Here is an 18,956-nt window from a genome sequence, read left to right on the forward strand (position 1 = left end):
CAGTCCCTCATCTATGAAAGTGCCATAGAGCCCCTCAGACAATTAGGCAGGGAAAAGCTTTATGACCGTTAGACTCACTCAGTGAGCGGCACTCTCACCGCCAGCACCGCCAGGAGCGCTGGCTCGTGCAGAAAGGTAATTACGGAGCCTCTCATAATGACACGGAGGAAGCTTGCGTCATAACACCCACAGCCTTTTATCATAGCGCTGTAATTAATTATCATCCTTTACTCTTTGATTCATTCCACTATTCATAACATATTCATACATTCAAGAGAAATTATCATTTCCTTCAGGAATTAATCAAAAGGAGGAAGAACTGGTCGTCTCTCGATGGATGATCAAAGACGGTGTTTGTCTACCTCGCTGCACGGCGGGGAAGTCAGGGCAAGGCACTGTGGGCAAGGTCTGCTACAAAACTATTATCACCCCATTCTGGACAAATCATCTGTGGCATCTACACAGACCTCAAAATACAGCGTTTCTGCTAAACGAGAGGTAAATGGCTATGACAATCCCAACTACTGTAATGGCTTTTGTTACACATGATCCCTCCTGTCATTCTCTAAGATGCTGTCTGACAAAGTAGATGAGGAAAGTGAATCTTCTCCTTCGTCTTCTTTCTACCTTTCCTGAGCACGAGAAGTCAGTCATGTGGAGACGCAGCAGCCATTTTGAGATCTCTTAATTCAGTTCCATGGAGTCGGATACCTGCTGTGTAGTCAAAATACCTCCGATGCTCTCATAGAAAAATGAGTAACAACAATAACAACATTCATAAAAACATTGTCTTCCTTCACATCATCACTTCCCAACCTCAGGGGAAGAAATGGCACAGTTAGACTCATAAACAGGTGTCCACCAGCCCCCAGTTTGCAGCGCTTTAATAGCTGTTTGATGTTTTTGATGTCTAGTCAGCTCGATCGTACCTTGCTGCTTGATAATGAGGGCCAATAATGATTCCTGAGCTTGAGGGGTTAATGGTATGTAACCGGCAGAGCTGCTAATTACACGTTACAAACTATTTATCAGAATCTCCATCTGCGCAAGCACCACAACTCTCATTGTGCACGCTAAATTACTCCACGGATTATCATTGTAAAGCAAGTTTCAGTAATTAGGGACCCATACTGCTGCTTTCTCTTTCTGAGAGCACCGAACGACATCAAGAGGAGAGGAGAAAAATAGAATGACTGGTTAATTTGGGCCTGATATTCAGATTGGTACAGGCAGGATGTGAGGACAAATCTCCCTCTCCTGAAGAAAAGAGAAAAAAAAGAAAAAAAAAAAGAAATCCGTCACTGTTCTTTTTCTCCTGCCTCACAACGGTTTATCCTGAGGGGAGTTTACACTCTAAAGTGAGAGGGAGGTGTAAATTGCATTGAGAAGCACACATAGTTTTGGTGAGACTTGGTGAAGACTGTTTTCTGTATGTTCAGATGGCAGCGAGAGCTCTGTGTGAAAGTTGCGTGAACAGTGTGGTCCAACGGGCCCGTCTCTCCAGCGATCGGTTATTTGAGAAATAACTGTCACATCCCTCAGCCCCAAAGGTGTGCCTGAGACCACGGAGACGTGTACCATCTCCTCTTCTTCGCCGTAAATTTTTATTAAAATTACCTTCATTATAAGACAGTGTTCATTATAAAACCAAAAACGCCGGTCTCCCAGGGCCCTGTGGATTAATAAGGACAGCGGTGTATTTTAAGCCGTAAACTCAGCTCCTCACTGTCCTTAATCTCCTTCCTACTTCACAAGGCCAAATTAACACCTCTCCTCAGCTCTGACGGGACCTCATTAGCAAACTTCCAGGGAAAGAAAAGAGGAGAGAGGAACGAAAAAAGAGGAGAAGAAGGAGGGAAGCGACCAATGACAGCCACCAGCTCTGGGATTAACCCTTTCTCCTCCTCCAGCTCCAAAGAAAATCTAGGTCGGCAACGTGTTTCTAATCAGTCGCCTGGTTAGTGATAATTAGAAGGCGAGATTGGACGGGAGAAGAGAGAGAAAGTGGGTGGGGAACACTGAAATGAAAAAAGAAAAGAAAGAGAACCTGTCATGTCGCAAACACTTCAAAGGCGCCGACTTCTCCTTTAGAAGTGGCAAGATGAGGGTCCAAATACCACGAGGCACTCCTCTGGGCCTCCGAACTGCAGAGGAGGGGGCGTAAGGACCCAGTTTTTTCTCACATATATGCATCCTGACACACACCGAGACTTTTCTATCGTTCGCCACCTGTATAGTGCAGCTGCAGGGGAGCTTTAGTCTATCCCAAACCACACAGCCAAACAAGCACATCCAGCTCCACCCTCTCTTCACGTTCTCCCCCTGCAGCAGCAGGTCGAGGTCCCACAGCTTACACTGAGGTCGCGCAGACTACTGCTGGGTAAAGTTCACAAGCCTCTGCAAGCTGTTTGACATTACCAATAAGGTCAGAGTGTATCAGAAAACACCAGAGGATTATTATATTATGGCGTGCCGAGTTGCTCGCTGCACCTCGCCTTCGGAAAAAAATAAAAAAATAAATAGCAGAGGTTTTTTTTTTCCCACTGCAAGCTGGCTTACTTATCAATGTGCAGAACGTAAGTCTGTGGAAGTTACACAAGAGAGACCGAGAGGTACCCAGAGAGGCCCGCAGCTAACAAGAATGAAAAAATCAACGCTCATTATCAGCCATCTATTTTATCCACTATGAAACATCTCTGGACTCCCAGTTGTCAGACATCAATGCTGCTTAAATTAATCCTTTGGGTTCACATTGAAAGGTAAAGATATGGAAGGGTGCTTCTGATATTTGTGCTACTTTACAGTTAGAGTAATTGAATTAGCACAGAAATCAACCACAGAGACTGCGGAGTGTGGTACTGAATGTGATAGCTCCTGCTCGGGAACACTGCTGCTTGGGCATAGTCAATTATAAAGCATTAAAAAGAAGCTGCCAATAATCACTTCCAAGAGATCTGAACAATCCAAGCTGAGTGTTCTCATGTTTACCGATGATAGGGCTTTCAGGTTAGCGCTGAGCGGGAGTTTAAAGGGGTGAACGAGACTGGAAACATATTTGTGGTATCATTTCCATAAGCCTCTGCTTTGCGGACCATAACGCAGCTCACAAATGTGATTTATGACCTTGGTTTAATGGCTGGAGCCGAGTCTTGGTAGGTATCAGATGACTTTTTCAATATGGCGACGTCAGAGGGGGGCACGGTGAATGCACCATCACAACAGGAAATGAGGGCTTGTCTCAGCCAAGAAAATATGAGAAGCCAGATATCTGATCATCTAATGGCAGATAGATGCTACTTCACTTTGACAGAAAAGGCATCAGTCAATAAGCACCAGATGAGCAGTAACACGAAAAGAATGCCATGGATTCCTCGAGCTATCTATCAAATCATTCATTCCAGACGCGCAGCGGTCTGTTCTGGTCAATGTGCCACGTGCAGTAGGAGTGTCTCCTTTCAGTAAATTATAATGTGGAACAGACAAAGCTTAAAAAATCCTCAATAAAACGCTACAAATAACTTTGCTGTTTCCAGACTTTAATTCTGCAGAATCTATAATCTGAAAAACATGTGACTCACCTGGGCTTGGAAACTCTTGAGAACAGGTGCCACCATCTCCCGGACTTCCTATGTAAAGACAAAAAAAGTAAACTCTGCATCAGCATTTTTCGTTTTGCAGATGCTCCACCTGTTTAGGAAATCAGATTGGCCCCAGTGAGGCACAAACGGCAGCGTAAGAAAGAGGACTGAAAATCTTTACTGTTAATGGATAGTTTCTCTTACACTGCATGTGCGCGCCACTGAGGTGTGTTGTTGTAGGGTGCGGGTATTAGTGCTTAAACCTAAGGGGTTTGAGTGGGCATGTTTGAAAAGTGGGGCTTTCCAGTAGCTTGCGTTAGAGCTCAGAGATCCAGACTTGTGCGAGCTCTCGCAGCCTCAGGTAAGGGGATTGTGCTGCCAGTGGTGACAGCCTGATCCTGTCTTAAACGCCTGTATTATACTGACGAGATTACAGCACTGCGCTACATATACTCGGGGCTGAGACAGGCAGGCAGCACAGCAAAAACAGCCCGAGGGTTCATTTATAAAATATAAAAATATTCTCTTTGACTTCAGCCTACATGTCAATGGACGATCATTTCAAAGAAGATGATGAAAAAGGACAAATTCGCATCTGTATCTTTCATAGATTTAGTTTTTCATGTATTCAGCTCAGTCTACCTTAATTGCCATTTTGCCTTACAACAGAAAGGTGGAATGAGGTCTTTCTAAATGTAAAGAGAGGAAACTGAGGTAACATAACATTACTGCTAGAGCCTTAAATGATGTAAGGATACCAGTTGATCAGGAGCAGATGTCAGGTATATTAAAGAGTTAACCGGTGACAGGAGTAATAATGATTAAAGAACTTCTCAGTTAAGTCTAAACTGTCCTGCTCTGGGAGGCGCCATTTGCATATCTACCTAAGTTGCATTGGTCAACCCGTTACCAGATAGGTTCACATGTCTGTTGTAAACATGTTTGCATGCCAGTATATCCACAAATTCTTATAGAAATTGTCCGTCCATTTGTGCCACGAAAGGCCCTCTTCAGACCTGGTATTAACATGAAGCATCCAGCTTTAAGTATGTGTGTTCACCTCTGGCATTAAAATGCGTCTCCATGAGCTGCGCCCCGAAGAGAGAAAGAAATTTTGGAACAAATTGAAAAGCAAATTCTCTCTCACTCACTGAACCCAAACACCTTAAGTTATTTTTTAACTGCTATCCACCCTTGATGTTAGTTATTTTAGAGACGTGTATAAAACTCTGGACCCAACCAAACACACTGTAAAGTAGCTACGATGTTTTGCAGCACTGAAAGAAAAATCTCTAGGAGCAAAGGTAAATAAGGTTACTTTGCATACATCAAAATGAACATATCGCTAATCAACTACAGACCAAGAGGTTTTTATTACTAATTTTTCAATTATTTAACAACTACAAGAACAAATCATTTCAATGATTCATTATCACTGGAAATGAACAGACATCACATAGGGTGATTTTTCCTTTTCAGGCGATCATTCAAATTGGCAGCTGTGTGTCCTTTTTGAATGAATGAAGCAAAATCTCATTAGTAGGTGGTCCGTCAATGTGACCAGAAAGCATTGTGTTCACACTGCTGAAAGAATGTGGTCACCAGGGGCCCAGACCACCTCCAAATGTGGTTTTAGTGATCAGATCTTGAATGTATTCTGGGTGTGCACTCAAGAGCTGCCCACTTGTGATCAGATCACTCAGGACACATATTAATACCAGGTCTGAACAGGGCCTAAGAGACCCATTTATAATTGGGAAAACAAAAACCACAGTCCTCATTCTGAACTAAAATGTCACGTAAAATTTAGCTGTAGATTTTGTCCTTCATCTCCTTCATTTAAGGGATTTCTTTCACAGCTAGGCAAAAGGAGAACAGCAGCCAAGAACTCTTTCAGTGTACATATGGGCTCGTGAGCATTGTTTTAAGATAAATGTCCTAAGATGCTGGTACATCCTTTAAAATCTAAAAATATATATTTCTCTTTGTGCTAATTTTCTACTGTGTACTTGTCTTTAATACAGTCTTTTTAAAGGGCAGCAAAAAAAGCGTGTGATTGAATGTTGGCCTCATCAGCATTCAGCACATTGTGTATAGTTAGACTCTTGTTCCTTGTGGGTTTGGAGAGACACCTGTCCTCGTTGCATCACAAAAATGTAGAGAAATATCACCATCAGCTGCCAACTCCGGCACCAAGAAAAGTTTCACATAAACCGCCGCTTTTGCTTTGGACTTGAAAGCGAAAAGTCGTGCTTCCTTTTTTGTAAATGAGCCCCCCGGCCGCTCATCACACCCAGTTAGAGGCTAATAATGTAGGGCCTCAGCATTTAAATGTGCTACGAGAAGAGAAGGGAAGAGGCTCCGACTTCTCACGAGAGTATTTTCATGTAAATTTAACAAAAGAAATAAATAATTGTCTGAAGGTATGTGCGGGGGCTCGAGCAGCAGCGGTGACGCAGGCAGCCGGTACCTGCTGAGGTGAAGATGAGGAAAATGACACATACAGTAGAGATAATGGGAGGGGGAGGGTGCTAGACTCACCTCGGGGACATTTCTCTTGAACTCCCTGCTCAGCTCTACCAGGTGCTTGTGGGAATGTTCGCTCTCCTCTTGTCGACCCGCCAGCTCAGACGCTACAGAGTTTAGCTCCCTCTACAAACACACAAAAGGGAGAGAGAGAGAGAGAGAGAAACGGTGAGAGGAAGAGAGACGGCACTTTAGGGAGCCTGCCAACGCTCATCCAGTAAAGCTTAGAGTGTACATAAATAAAAATACACTGCTGAATATTAACAATGTAATCCTTCATGATCTCACAGCAGTAATACTTACAGCTAGCCCTGGCCCATAAATAATTAAGCCAAAATAAATCCAATGCCTACAGTAGCAGAAGGCCTTTTAGATAATCAGTATTTGAAATAATCAATAAGCTTGCAACGGCTATAGAGCGCTAGTGAGAGAGTGGGGGTAGAGAGAGAGAGAGAGAGAGGGAGGGAGGAAGAAAGAAGGGGAGGGGGTGAGTCACGTGTAGAGACCCAATAACCTGACAAACACCCTTACAAACAAATAGAGCTTCCTTCTGAAATGAAGGGCTGCTTCATAAGCCCGGCCAAGACCTGATTCAAACATACAAACGCCTCGCCTGCTGTAGCAATTACCACAGGTCAGATCTATTTTCAGCCTCTTTTCAATCTCTTTCCCATCGCCTGCACCAATCCATATATTGATCCCGCAGTGATTTTCAATACATGACAGCAGCCTCCATAGCTTTAACCAAATTATCCCTTTCTGCTACAACAACAGCCCCGGATCGTCATTCCATTAATGTCTCCGCACATCGGTTGTTTACATGTCTGTGTTATATCAAATGAGAGCTCCACCCCGGCAACATGTCTGATCCACTATTCAAAGCTGTCTGTGGAGTAGGCCCTTCATCAGAACCTTGCATTCATGCTGGACTCAGCTGCACCACATGCCATCCGCAAATCCAATATTATTGATCAGTCATCCAATTCCCGGCTCTTTCAGCAAACAGAAAAAAAAAAGGAAAACAGCTACCAACTCTACTCTCCTGTGCTGAGCAGGGCTGCATCAGACAACTGTATATTCTTCTCCTCTTCGTTTTGACTGTGATTATCAGTAATTGATGAGGATCTTCTCTTGTAACTGCTGGGCTACAATATAAAAAGTGAAATAGGGGTTTCAATTACCACTGCGAATTTATATACGAGGCCGGGAAATTAAATTGACTGTGTTTTAATTAATCTGCAGCCTTACTTAAAGGCAATTTAATAAATCATCGCAGAAGGGGAAAAAAAGACAGAAAATGAAAGGATGAAACTTGAACAGCCGCCGCCTCATGGGATGGTGACAGCCTGACGGTCAGAGAAATGGGCTGTTAATTGAAGGGCTGCTGGTTCAAGTCCCTAGACTGGACCGGCGAGAAAGTGGGTAAAGTAGAAATGAGTGTACAGTTTGAGATGAGATGCTATATGGAGAAATACTAGACTATATTAGGTCTGGCACTACTCTGTATGTCTGTTAAGGGACATACACACCAAACTGAAATCAAAAAAATTACTGCCAGTGAAGGTCGACTGTGATGTGGCCTCATGTCTACTGTGTCTGGACCAAAAAAATGCTCTTGAACTCACTGCAAAGAATACAGTGAACAGCCATTTGATATACACCGACCTAATACTGTGTCCAAAACAGTTGTGTCTCATCAGAGAATGGGCATGGACCTTCTGAGGGTGTCCTGTGGTGTCTGGTAACAGAATGTTGTTAGTGGGGGCCTTTGGGTCCTATGGGTTGAGGGGAGGAGCCTCTGTGGATCATCCCTCAGATACTTGATCAGTTTGGGATCTAGTGAATCTGGAGGCCAGGTCAACACCTTGTGCTGTTTTTCATGTTCTTTGACTTTGACTTTGACAAGTCTGGTCTAGGTGCCTGGTCTGGTCTAGGTGGGCGGTACATGTCTAAGTAACATCCACATGAATAGCAGGTCCAAAAGTTTCCCAGCAGAATACTGTATTGTCACAAGATGGTCAATGTTATTTACTTCTCCTGTCAGTGGTTTTAATGTTGTGGCTGATCGGTGTATAACCTTCATGAAAAGAAATAACTCGTCATGCCGTAGATTATCATGTTGTGATAGTATTTGGTGTATCTGAATGTTTGGATTAAATACAGGGTTAAGATAAGTGCTTGTTGAACTTTGATTTCGTTTACTTGTGAGTTCCAGTTTTTTTTTTTTTCCTCATGCACTAATACAAGGGCATGGCTGCAAAGACCTAAGAAGACACCACTACACAAGCTCAAGTTCAAGCCAATGTTGCCACGTGAGGTTGGTTAGGCTTTTTTTTGGTGGGAGATTCACCACTATATTGTTTTTGTGCAGTAACCCTGTCATGCCAAGGACAGACTTTGAAGACTAGTTGAGGTCTGTTTGGTTAGAATTTCAGTCGCTCGGGTAGAGAGGAAAACAGGTAATTTTCTAGACTAGTTTAATTGGGAATGAGAACATAATTGTTAATAGCATTTGCTGGCAGTTGTTTTTCATTCGTTTATTTTTTTACCAAGGCCAGCGAATACTCAATACTTGGCATGCTGGCTAGCAGCCATCAGTCTATAAGAATATGTGATTAAGAGACAAACTGTTTTGGATAAAAGAATTACGAATGCAGCTATTTAGCAACACTAACAGAAGACCCTGCATGTGTCTTGTTATATTACCTATTACTATTTAACATTTTTAAATATGTAGTTACTGCCACAAGTTCTACGTTTCAAAAGTATTTCAGATACATTTGGATAGTGGGAGATATGTCTTTCCTTGTACAGCGTACCTTCACTGAAAAAGGCCATGGCTGTATAGGATAAGGCGACAGGACTTTATAAATTCCTGTTAGTCCTTACAGTCCATCTGGGATGAGCCTTCCTGGAGATTAGAGAGTGGGCTTTCAGAAGCCGGCCAACCTCCGCTAGATTCAAATGGCCCCAGACCGGCTAATCTTGCCAAGAGAAAATTCCTCTAGAAGTGACTTTGAGTGGATTTTCTAAGTACTTAAGATATAACAGTGTGGTGATTCTAAGTCTGCCAGTGCTTCAGAGGCCTCCGTGTAGAGCTGGCTTTTATTGCAGAATGGTGGATAGTCATGTTGTATGCAAGTCAAACAGTGCGATCATTATGGCGTGGTTATTTTGAAAGCATCCCCATAGTTTCTAGACCATTATGAGGGAGGGGAGCCAGGGCAACAGCCCATCAAATGAAACCTACTGCCTGTCTTTCTGGGAAGAAGTGAGGCAGAACAGACTGTTTGCTGCTTTGGTTGTCTAGCTCAGACTGATGATGGGAGGAACTTCACAATATAGTGTTACTAAAATAGTATAGCTATCTCAGGAGACAAAGGATACTAGAAGAGATTTCTCTGCTTCCTAATCAGATCTGATCCATTTCAACCAGGGCACCTTTGCTACCCTGATAAAATTAACTTATCTCTGTTCTTTATGTTGAGCTGCATCCTTCATTAGGTCATTTGCATGAACGTGTAGATGCTTCTGATGTCTCAAAAAAATAAGAAAAGACATTTTGAAACTCACTGTGCAAAGAGGAGTTTCTCTCTAATCATATGACAGGTTTAAAAAAGGACGATTGGGACCAAATTTTCAGTGTGTGGCAGTCGGGTCAATACAGAGCTCCTGTCATTAAGCCTCTGCCAGTCAAACATCCAGCCATAATTGATGAGTATCCCCTAGGGAGGGTGGAGCTGTCATTGGGGCTGGAGGGGCAGGAAAGAGGGATTTTGAGCATGGAACCAGTCCTGGTGTGCTCAAGTCAATATGTGAGGAGAAAGCAATCGCGGTGACTTCTGACTCAAAAACAAAGACCGAAAAGCAAGAAGCTTATTGGTTTTAACAGAATAGACCTGCAGTCTATTGGCAGTCTGTAAATGGCCTTGAAGCTCAATGACCCGCTGAAACCAGAAGAAAAAAAAAAGCTGTGACTCCATGACTCAAATATACTTTGGCTTACAAAAGCAGGCTCTGGCCTTCTGACACTGACCGAAGATGGACCCTTTAGTGATCTGACAGGCAGCCATTTACACTGCATTAAGAGGTCTCAGGTTTATGCACGTGTGTTGCAGCAAAGACTGTAGACATACAGTAAGTCCCCTCAGACTCTAGTGAGTGAGAGATAAAGCGGGCAAGAAATTTGGAGGGCAGCATGGCAACAAATCTGTAAAGAGACAAAGCTCTGAGGATTATAACATAAACTGGTTGTCAAATGTATTTCATTTAAATGATGGGATGCAAGTTATGCCAATTGTAGGCAAAGGTAGCATAATCTAGTCCAGCAAAGACAATTGCTCTTGACAAAAATCCCTGTGAAATGATGTACGGTAACAATCTCTGCAAGTGTTTTAGGTAAAATGCGGGGCTCACTAATGTATTGTGTTGGAGTAGATTTGACATTGATTCATTAAACCTAGCTCATCTTGATTACATCTGTAGCGGTAAGCTATTTTCTGGCCTTTCACAAAGACAACCCATGGTGGAAAATGTTGACAACTGGAAAAAAAACTACCAAGGTACTGCAATGAGGCAGAGTGAGTCAAAATCACTATTGTGTGCAGTGGGCTTGGACAGCACAAATTAAAGAGGAAAAAATAGGTTGGAGGGGGAGAGAGGGGAAAATGCAGATGGGGTATTATTTTTCTTTTTGTATCCCATCTAATTGCAATCATAGGCAGATGTCTGAAAGTGTGACAGCATCAGCAGAATTGCTGCTGAGAGCACAGAATCTTTGTCTAAAAATAATCAGACATTCTGTGTGCTGCTGTTTGTTATAATGGTAATCGATGCTGGAGGCTTTGAATTCCATCAATTTATAGATCCACTCTGTTCTGCCTGGTGACTGTACTGCCTCACAACCCCCACCGCACACCAACGCAACAACACACATACACACACACACACTTGCACGCATGGTCTCACACAAAAGAGCGGCTGGGCACACATGCGTGTGTACATACACATGTGCGCTGACATCCGCACACAGGGGCTGCAGCAAGGCAGAGCAGGGACCAGTGTGTGATTAAGATAAGTGTAGTTTCCTTTCATACATTCCTTATCGCCTCCCATTCTCTGTGAGGCACAGGATTGTCCATAGCTGCCTCAGATTAGCCCCGCATCTCAGACGCCACATTTGAGAGGGCGGACTGATCAATAAATCAAATCACCACAATCAATGGCCCCAATCACTGCAGTCTAGTCTGGCCTCAACATTATTACTGGCAACCCCCCCAGCCACTGAGGACGGAGGGAGCGGTTTGGGGTTGGAGGAGGAATGCTGAGAAAGGTGCACATTGGCGTCTGTCCATATGAAAGATCCAAAATTAACTCTTATCTGGCTCCTGACGCAGAGCATCAGTTAAGAGCCCAACGGACGTAGAGCATGGGTGTGTGTGTTGATGCTTGACCGTCCAGACAGAGCCAGGTGGGAGGAGGCTCTGACCTCCATGACCCTGCACCAGAAACGTGAGCTGAGCACGTGGCCTCTGACAGGGAAGCACTGGGGGGCTTCTTTCACCTGGCATCTCCCACCATCTGTTCACCTCTGACCGCTGCTCCTTCACTTTTACTCTCCATCAGATTCCTGATGCTGCCTGACCACACCACACCTGGATCAAAAACGCAGCACAGTATTGCAGTGTTTCACGTGTAAATATAGAATCAACACATGGACACATTAACTGCACTAATGCGCACTAGATGGTGCTGTTCAGTTTTTGTCTTGTGAGCACTAGGAGGAAGTGGATCCAACAAAGATGGAAGCATTGGAGAGAAGAAGAAATCCGAATAGCGCCTTCTGCATTTAAATCAAGGAAGAAGATGTGAGAAGTAGTGTCACGCAAAAACAAAAAAGATTCAACGTCACGAGCCACCACCCAGAGATAGTGTTAGCCCACGACAGCAAAGCTAACGTTAAGCCACCACTGGACACACTGAACTAGACAAAACTGCCTACCAATTCATCAATTCATTGCATTCACGAAAAAGTAAATGCATCCATGTAACCTTATGGAAAACGATGGAGTTTGTAACATGCGCAAGATTGCAGAGCTCCTTAGCAGGAGAAAAAAATAGAGAAACCAACACACTAGAAAACAAATTGCACGCCATTGCAATATTTCGAATATCACAAAATGATCAAAATTTTAATAATCTCATATCGTGACTTAAGTATCCTGATAATATCATACCGAAGGACATTGAATTACTGAGTTAGTTTTAACTGCTGGGAATGCCAGATGGGTGGAGATTACCCCATTAGAACAATTAAGACAAAGTCAGATGTTAAGTGTATTGTCATAAATAACTACAAAAATAGCACCCAAACATTGTTATGGAGAGTTAAATAGTAAAGTAGCCACTTAAATAATTACTGATCTGGCAGGTTTTTCCAGAAAGATTGGTGGTCTCATCTGTGCAGTGTTGTCAGATTGAACAATTTTGAATTATAAATAAAGTTGGGGGATTAAACAAAAGTTGGGCTGGTTTGGGATCATTTTGGCGGTTTTCCTAATTGCTTAAGCTTGAGTGCATTGAATGCGCACTGCCATTTCTAAAAAGTAAAGAAGCTGAGTAGTAGCCAAATATAAGTAGTTGTGGCGTTTGTTGCTGTATGATCACTATGCTCGGACTGCATTGCTTATTATAATAGCGTATTATAATATCTAAAGTACTGGTCAAATTATCGATTTGGATATTTTGGAGTGTTTGAGCTTTGGTAGCTATTTGAATAATCTTTAAAAATACATAATCCAAATTAATTTCATATCCTGGTATGTTGTCTCAGGACCTTAGCTCCAGAGATCGCTGACACATTCCCCACCTGTCCACGCTGAGGAAGCAATGCTGACTGCACTGTGCACAAATATGTAGGTAGTGTATAGATTGTGAGGACTTACCAACGAGGAAAATCACATTTCATTCTGACACCTCTCTAAACTCTGGACTGGAAAGTCTGATAAATCATCCAAAATAATTAATCCCCAGTCAGTCAGGCTGGCTTCAAACAGCATGCTAAATCTTACAAAAGGAAGGAGAAGCGTCTGAGCGTTACAACCATCAGCAAAAGGTGTGACTGGTGTTGTCAGCCATTATTCGTCATACCCTGCTTCATTTAGAGAGTTTTTGGCGCCTGATGCACCAGAGCACATCCTCCTTGTCAACACTTCTCTCTCTTTAATTCCAAGGTGCACACCATGACACACATGCACACACACGTTTTATTTTTTATTTCTCACTAATGTACCCGTAACACATCTTAGTATGATCAGGGAGGCTGTAATCTATTTATTGTCAAGTCTTATTTAAAATGGTATCAAGAGGTATCATGAAAACATCTTATTACAGCTCTTTCAAACAATCCTGTACCCACTGAGAATCCAATGAATAACTTTAAATGTCCCCCAATTAGAAACTTCAAATTACAATCCATGACTGAATGCTCCAAACGAAGGCCAATTACAACACCTTATATATCATCATTAAGGCCGACCATTGTTCTGCTCCTTTCAAACTCTGTGGTTACAATCAGGGTGTCTATTGTCATTGTGTGGTACATGCAGGGTGACTAATTACACAGTCCTATGATTCATTAGCAGACTAGCGGACTGAAACCTGAGAGAAGACACGATAACTTCAGACGGCCAAGTGATCGGCTCAAATGGAGATGTGAATATGTAAGAGCAAGAGGGAAGATTCAAAATAGACATGAACACGCCAAAAAAAAAAAATCAAAATCAAAAAATCCCATGCTACACCGAAGTTTTTTTGAGGGGGATACGTGAACAATTAGCAGTGACGAACTTGAACAATATTGCTGGGGACAAGGTTTGTTTTCTTGTTTCTCGTGTCTTTCAAAGTGGGAGAGGAGTGGTGCTCTGAAGGGGACTCGTTTCTGTGAAGCTTCACCATTGAGGTCAGCTAGTGCGAGAGGAGGAAGGCGCCGTAGATGCAGCCATCACCGCGATGGCCCACTTTCACCTGAAACGACGAGCGGCAGCGATGCAACACAGCTAACCTGCGATTGTTTATTCTCTCTTAAGAAATGTCAATCTGTTCTCTCTCAGGTGTGCTGCTCTTCCTCTTGTTTTTGTTGTTTTCTCCCCCCTACTCTCTCCGTTTTCCCATGTCGATTGCAGCAAGATCAAAGCGACGCCGCTGGAAGAATCTGAATATTTCAGGTGTGGAGAGAGGGCTGCGTTTCACACCACCTGTGTAGCGCTGAGAGACGGGTCCCTCCTCTCGCTCAGACTCGGTTAGCAGGGCCCCTGGGGCCCGGCGACATAAACCGGGGCCACCTGTCTGAGAGAGAGGGAACACTCCTTTACCCTCCTTCTCTCCATTGCACTCATTTTACAGCATTTGAACCAAAAATAAATGAATCTAAATAGAGCGGTGAGAGTGGGAATAAAACTGGTGCCGACAACAAGCAGCTGAGAGCTTTGAGCACCGTCACAAAGGCTCGAAGATCTGGCAGACGAGTTCCGCTGCCGCAGAATGGGAGCAGCCACTTGAAAGGGCAGTTTATACATGAATCATTTTATAATTTGCCCTGTTGTGCAGCAGAAGGTAGCTCTCATGTATTAAATGATGAGCATGGTCAGGAGATTCACCGGGATTATTTTCTGCCAGAACAGAGCGCACGGTGTGGAGTATTTCTGTGAGATGATTCTCATCACATCATCAGGGCTGCCGTTTCTGACCCAAAGCAAATAAAAAGTATCCCCGATGTCCGCACCAGCCTTACCAGTTTGATGTAGCTGCTCTCCTTGGAGGGCTGTGTGCCTTGACATGTGTGCATGTGTAAGCACTTGTGAAAGGGTGTGTGTACGTGCATGTGTGCGGACGTGTGTTCAGGGGGGCGTGGAGCAGGTTCCACACTACCAGTTTCCAGCCATGTCTCTCAAAAGGGCCGTAAAGTCTTTACAGCAAATTCCTTACATTCATCTGTGTCAGAGCACTCGGCACACATTAGGCGTTTACACGGGAGGAAACACAATCTATTTGATGCTACACTGCCCACACGTCCAGAGCCCTCCTCCTCACACTGGAGATTCACAGTGTTTAACTTCCATTTCATATTCTGAACAGGCAGGCAGACAGGCAGGCGAGTGCAGGGAATGGACTCCATCTTGTTGTAAATCAGCATTTAAACACCTGACTAAATGTAATCTGGAAAGAGTCAACAAGAGGCCCTCGCATTATGCAGCTCAAGATATTTGTTTTTATTTATTCTGGAATGTGAAATTGATTTTTTGTTCCTCTCCCTAATGATGTATGCAAACGGCGAACTGAAAGAAGTCACACTTCATTTTTTCACCCGCTGACGCTGCTCCCCATCTTTTAATATCAGGGGTGCTTATGAGAACAAGTGGAGGTTAATCTAAGGAGCGGGTCATAGCTGGCCAGCATTTTGTAAATGTCAGCTGGGAGATCCAGGCCTTTCTTATTACCACACTAAACCAACACGGCTGACGGCTGCAAGACGGATGTGTGACTTGGAGGTGTCTTCCCCCACTTCTCACCCCCATCACGGACCAACCCCATCACAGAAAGCCTTATTAATCAATCGATTTATCGCCATAAATCAGGGCAGGCTTTGATTGTATCAGCAAGTCATGCAATCAATCAATTAGTCGGGACCTAGCGGCCCAATTTGCCTAAAGAAAGATGAATGCTCCCCCACATCATCCATTTGGTTGTCCGTTTACCCATCAAACACGGCTGCTGTTGACTCCCAGGCCCAACATGCATCCTTTTATTGATTTCCGCAGATTAAACTTGCAAAAGAATCAAAGGACATTTAACTGACTGGGAATAATTCTGCCTTCATTTGCAGTGAGGTATGTTCCGTCTTTTGGTAGCGTTGCCTCATATCATCAAAACAACAAAGTGTGAGCATCACAAATCTGAGTATGCAGCTCATATGAGTGATCCAGCAGACTGCAACGACTGCTACAGATAATAATGCTCATGAGTGTATGTGGAAAAATGCGACACAATGGGACGAATAATAGACTATTAGTCGTCAACCCTTACCAGGTTTATATGGCAAGGCAAGAGGGAGTGGGGGGGACTGAGCAAGGAAACAGCTGGATGAACAAACTGTGGAAAACATATGTATAATGACATATTTGTTTCATATTTTATCCCAACTGTGAATTCCAATCCACATTGTGACACCAGCTGCCGCGGTCCAATGCCTTCCATCTGCAACTCTGTGTCAGGATGTCTCCAAGGACGGGCTGCAAAACTTTAGGGACGACAAAAACCGACAGGAGCAAGTAGAGCACGACAGACTGGGCTGCTGGAGCCTTGGCGTGCTTCTCCCCCAGCGGCGGGTTGGAAAGTGGCAGACTGCGGAGCCGCCGCGGAGAGGAAAGAACACCGGGGGCTCCCTGGGGAGAAAATCTGTGGTGGGATTAGAGCCCCGCCAGACCTGGTTCTGCTTCACACCCTCAGATCCTGGCGTGTTACAGCCAGGGGGAGCACCAAGCTATCAGTGGGGGCTTTACAGTCCTGCCCAATCTCCCCAAGCCTCACCATGTAATTAGAGATAAAGACAGAGGGCTCGGCTACTCAACCTCAATTCTCCCAGCTTCACACAAGGCTGCCCACCCATGGGCCCCAGAGGAAACCCCACAACGCTGCCACTACACCAGCACCTGTACACGCAAGCTAGCTACAAACCCAATCATCTCCCAACCAACTGTTCCACAGACTAAACATTTAAGATACTACAAGGTACGGTACATGATCATGATTGATTGGCGTTCAAACGTGAAGTGTCCTGAAGTTGCTACACCGTGATCCAAGATGGCGGTGCGCTTTTTTTCTGACACTACATTCCACATATTATGTGTGCTGAAGAGGTTTCATATTGCAGAATTCTCAGGTAAACAATAACCACCGTAAATAAGTAATTTTTCTTCATATCTGAAACTTCATCCAGGCAAGGAAGAAAAATTTAGAGGATATAACGCAGGAGGAACTCTCGACTATATCCAAGAAACATAAAATTATACTATGGAGGGATCCATTATTCATCTCAGATACATTTTTCATTTAAGAGTGGGCTGGATATGAGCAATGATGAATGCATCGCCCAGGATGCAATTTGTATGTAAAATAACAGAAGATTACAGAATATGTTTTAAGTGCAAATGCAGTTTGTTGCCATCTAAGTAGAAAAATGCATTCCTACAAAAAGGAATAAGACCTGAGCACCATGATGCCGCCTCATAAAATCACTTAGCCCATAGCTAGGCCCCTCGCCAGTCCTCAGAAAGGGTCGCAAATGAGAGGCTGAAGTGATGAATGAGCCAACTGGAGTAGATTTTCATTCACACAGTATGCACTAGCTCTTGGCATGCCATTTGAAAATGCGGAATAAGTAAACCGAATAACTGAGGCTAATTCAACGCACATCCAGCTCAGCGGCACACTTCCTTAAATTCCACCCCTGTGCAGTGAAGACACACTCACAGACACTGTTAGCTGCATGTCTACACACAAGTGCACACAAACATACAACAGTGTTTCACTGCCTGCCAGGCATCCACATGTTCCTCTCAGGACTCTCTCTCTCTCCTCATCAGCTTCACTCGGTGCACACCGTTTCAATTCAGTGCGCCTCAAAGACACACAAAGAGCCTTCCCCTGCATTCACAGTACAAAGATTGAATACAGCCCCCTAACACAAGACATGCCCACCACAGAGCATGTAATACAACTCATTACCGGGCACGCAGGGTGTAGAGGGCTGTGATGGGAGAGACAAGCACAACAGGGAAAGAACGGGGGGGCCCATAAACCGACGTCTCCATCCTTCTTCACAACTAACAGTGCTCTAAAACCCGCCTAAATAACTAAAGCAATCCGATTGATTTTTGCAGGTTCTCTGAAATAAGTGTTATAACAGCGGAGGAATTGAGAGGAAAACCAGAAATACTGTTTACGCTTTGAGTGGATATGGCGAGCAGCCTGCAGGCCCTTGGACATCCCTTTTCCATGATGAACAGCATCCAGAGGTTAATTCAGGTCTGAGTTGCATCTTCCCCCATCCCGCCTCTCCCAATCTGTGGCTGACCCACAAGCAAACTATGTCCCAATCACAAAAAGGCAGGGGGGACTGTGTATCTGGGTCAGCCACATTGATCTCAGCCCTGGACTGCATGGCTCTGGGGTCAGGTTTTTTTGTATGCCGACAAAAGAAAACCCCTGACCTCGGAGCCATGGTTTGGTGCACGTGGAGGCAGAAAGAGGAAGCTGTGTTTATAAGGTGAGGGGGAGGAGGACAGCGCACTGACAAATCCACCACTGCAAACGGCCTCACGAACCTTCCTTAACCTCAGGGCAATCGCATGACCTGAGGCAAAGCATTACACACATTAAAAAGACATGAACTTCAGAGGCATTGGAGTTTCGAGCACGCAGTCAATGGGGCCACAGGTGCAAACATTTTCTGCACTGCCAGTGGAATGCCCTTTATTCCCACTCCTCCTCCTAGGATTACAGTGGAACCTGTTTTTGCACTGTGTTCATGTTAATGTCAGCAATAATAAAGACCTGCAGCACAAGAAACAATAAAAAAAAAAAAAAACGAGTGCAAGCTGGAGACAGCTTTTGGAGGTGGGCTAGAAACTGTGCGGGGAGTCGGGAGAGGGGGCAGGATGTGAGGAGTCTGTCAACTTCTCCCTGTCTGCTCCTGCGTTCGCTCGCTTCAGACTGAGGGGAGCAAATGGGCCTAATTCACACTGGCTGTGTGTGAGTGTCTCTGCTGTCTAGCAGCGTGAGCGGGAATTAGAT

The 18,956-nt window shown here is 44.1% G+C and overlaps 1 protein-coding gene across 1 annotated transcript in view; it reads right to left on the reverse strand.

The window, feature by feature from the left end:
- The window catches only part of cux2b (cut-like homeobox 2b), a gene marked incomplete at its 5' end in the record, with an annotated part of 80,510 nt that overhangs the window by 40,011 nt on the left and 21,543 nt on the right, over positions 1-18,956 (reverse strand). The window contains 2 exons of the mRNA XM_084551173.1: positions 3,579-3,626; positions 6,120-6,230. Coding sequence (XP_084407299.1) covers positions 3,579-3,626; positions 6,120-6,230 — 159 coding nt within the window. The remainder of the gene's footprint in view (positions 1-3,578; positions 3,627-6,119; positions 6,231-18,956) is intronic.

The sequence above is a fragment of the Chelon labrosus genome (genome assembly GCF_963514085.1).
Source record: "Chelon labrosus genome assembly, chromosome: 9".
In the NCBI taxonomy this organism is placed as follows: Eukaryota; Metazoa; Chordata; class Actinopteri; order Mugiliformes; family Mugilidae; genus Chelon; species Chelon labrosus.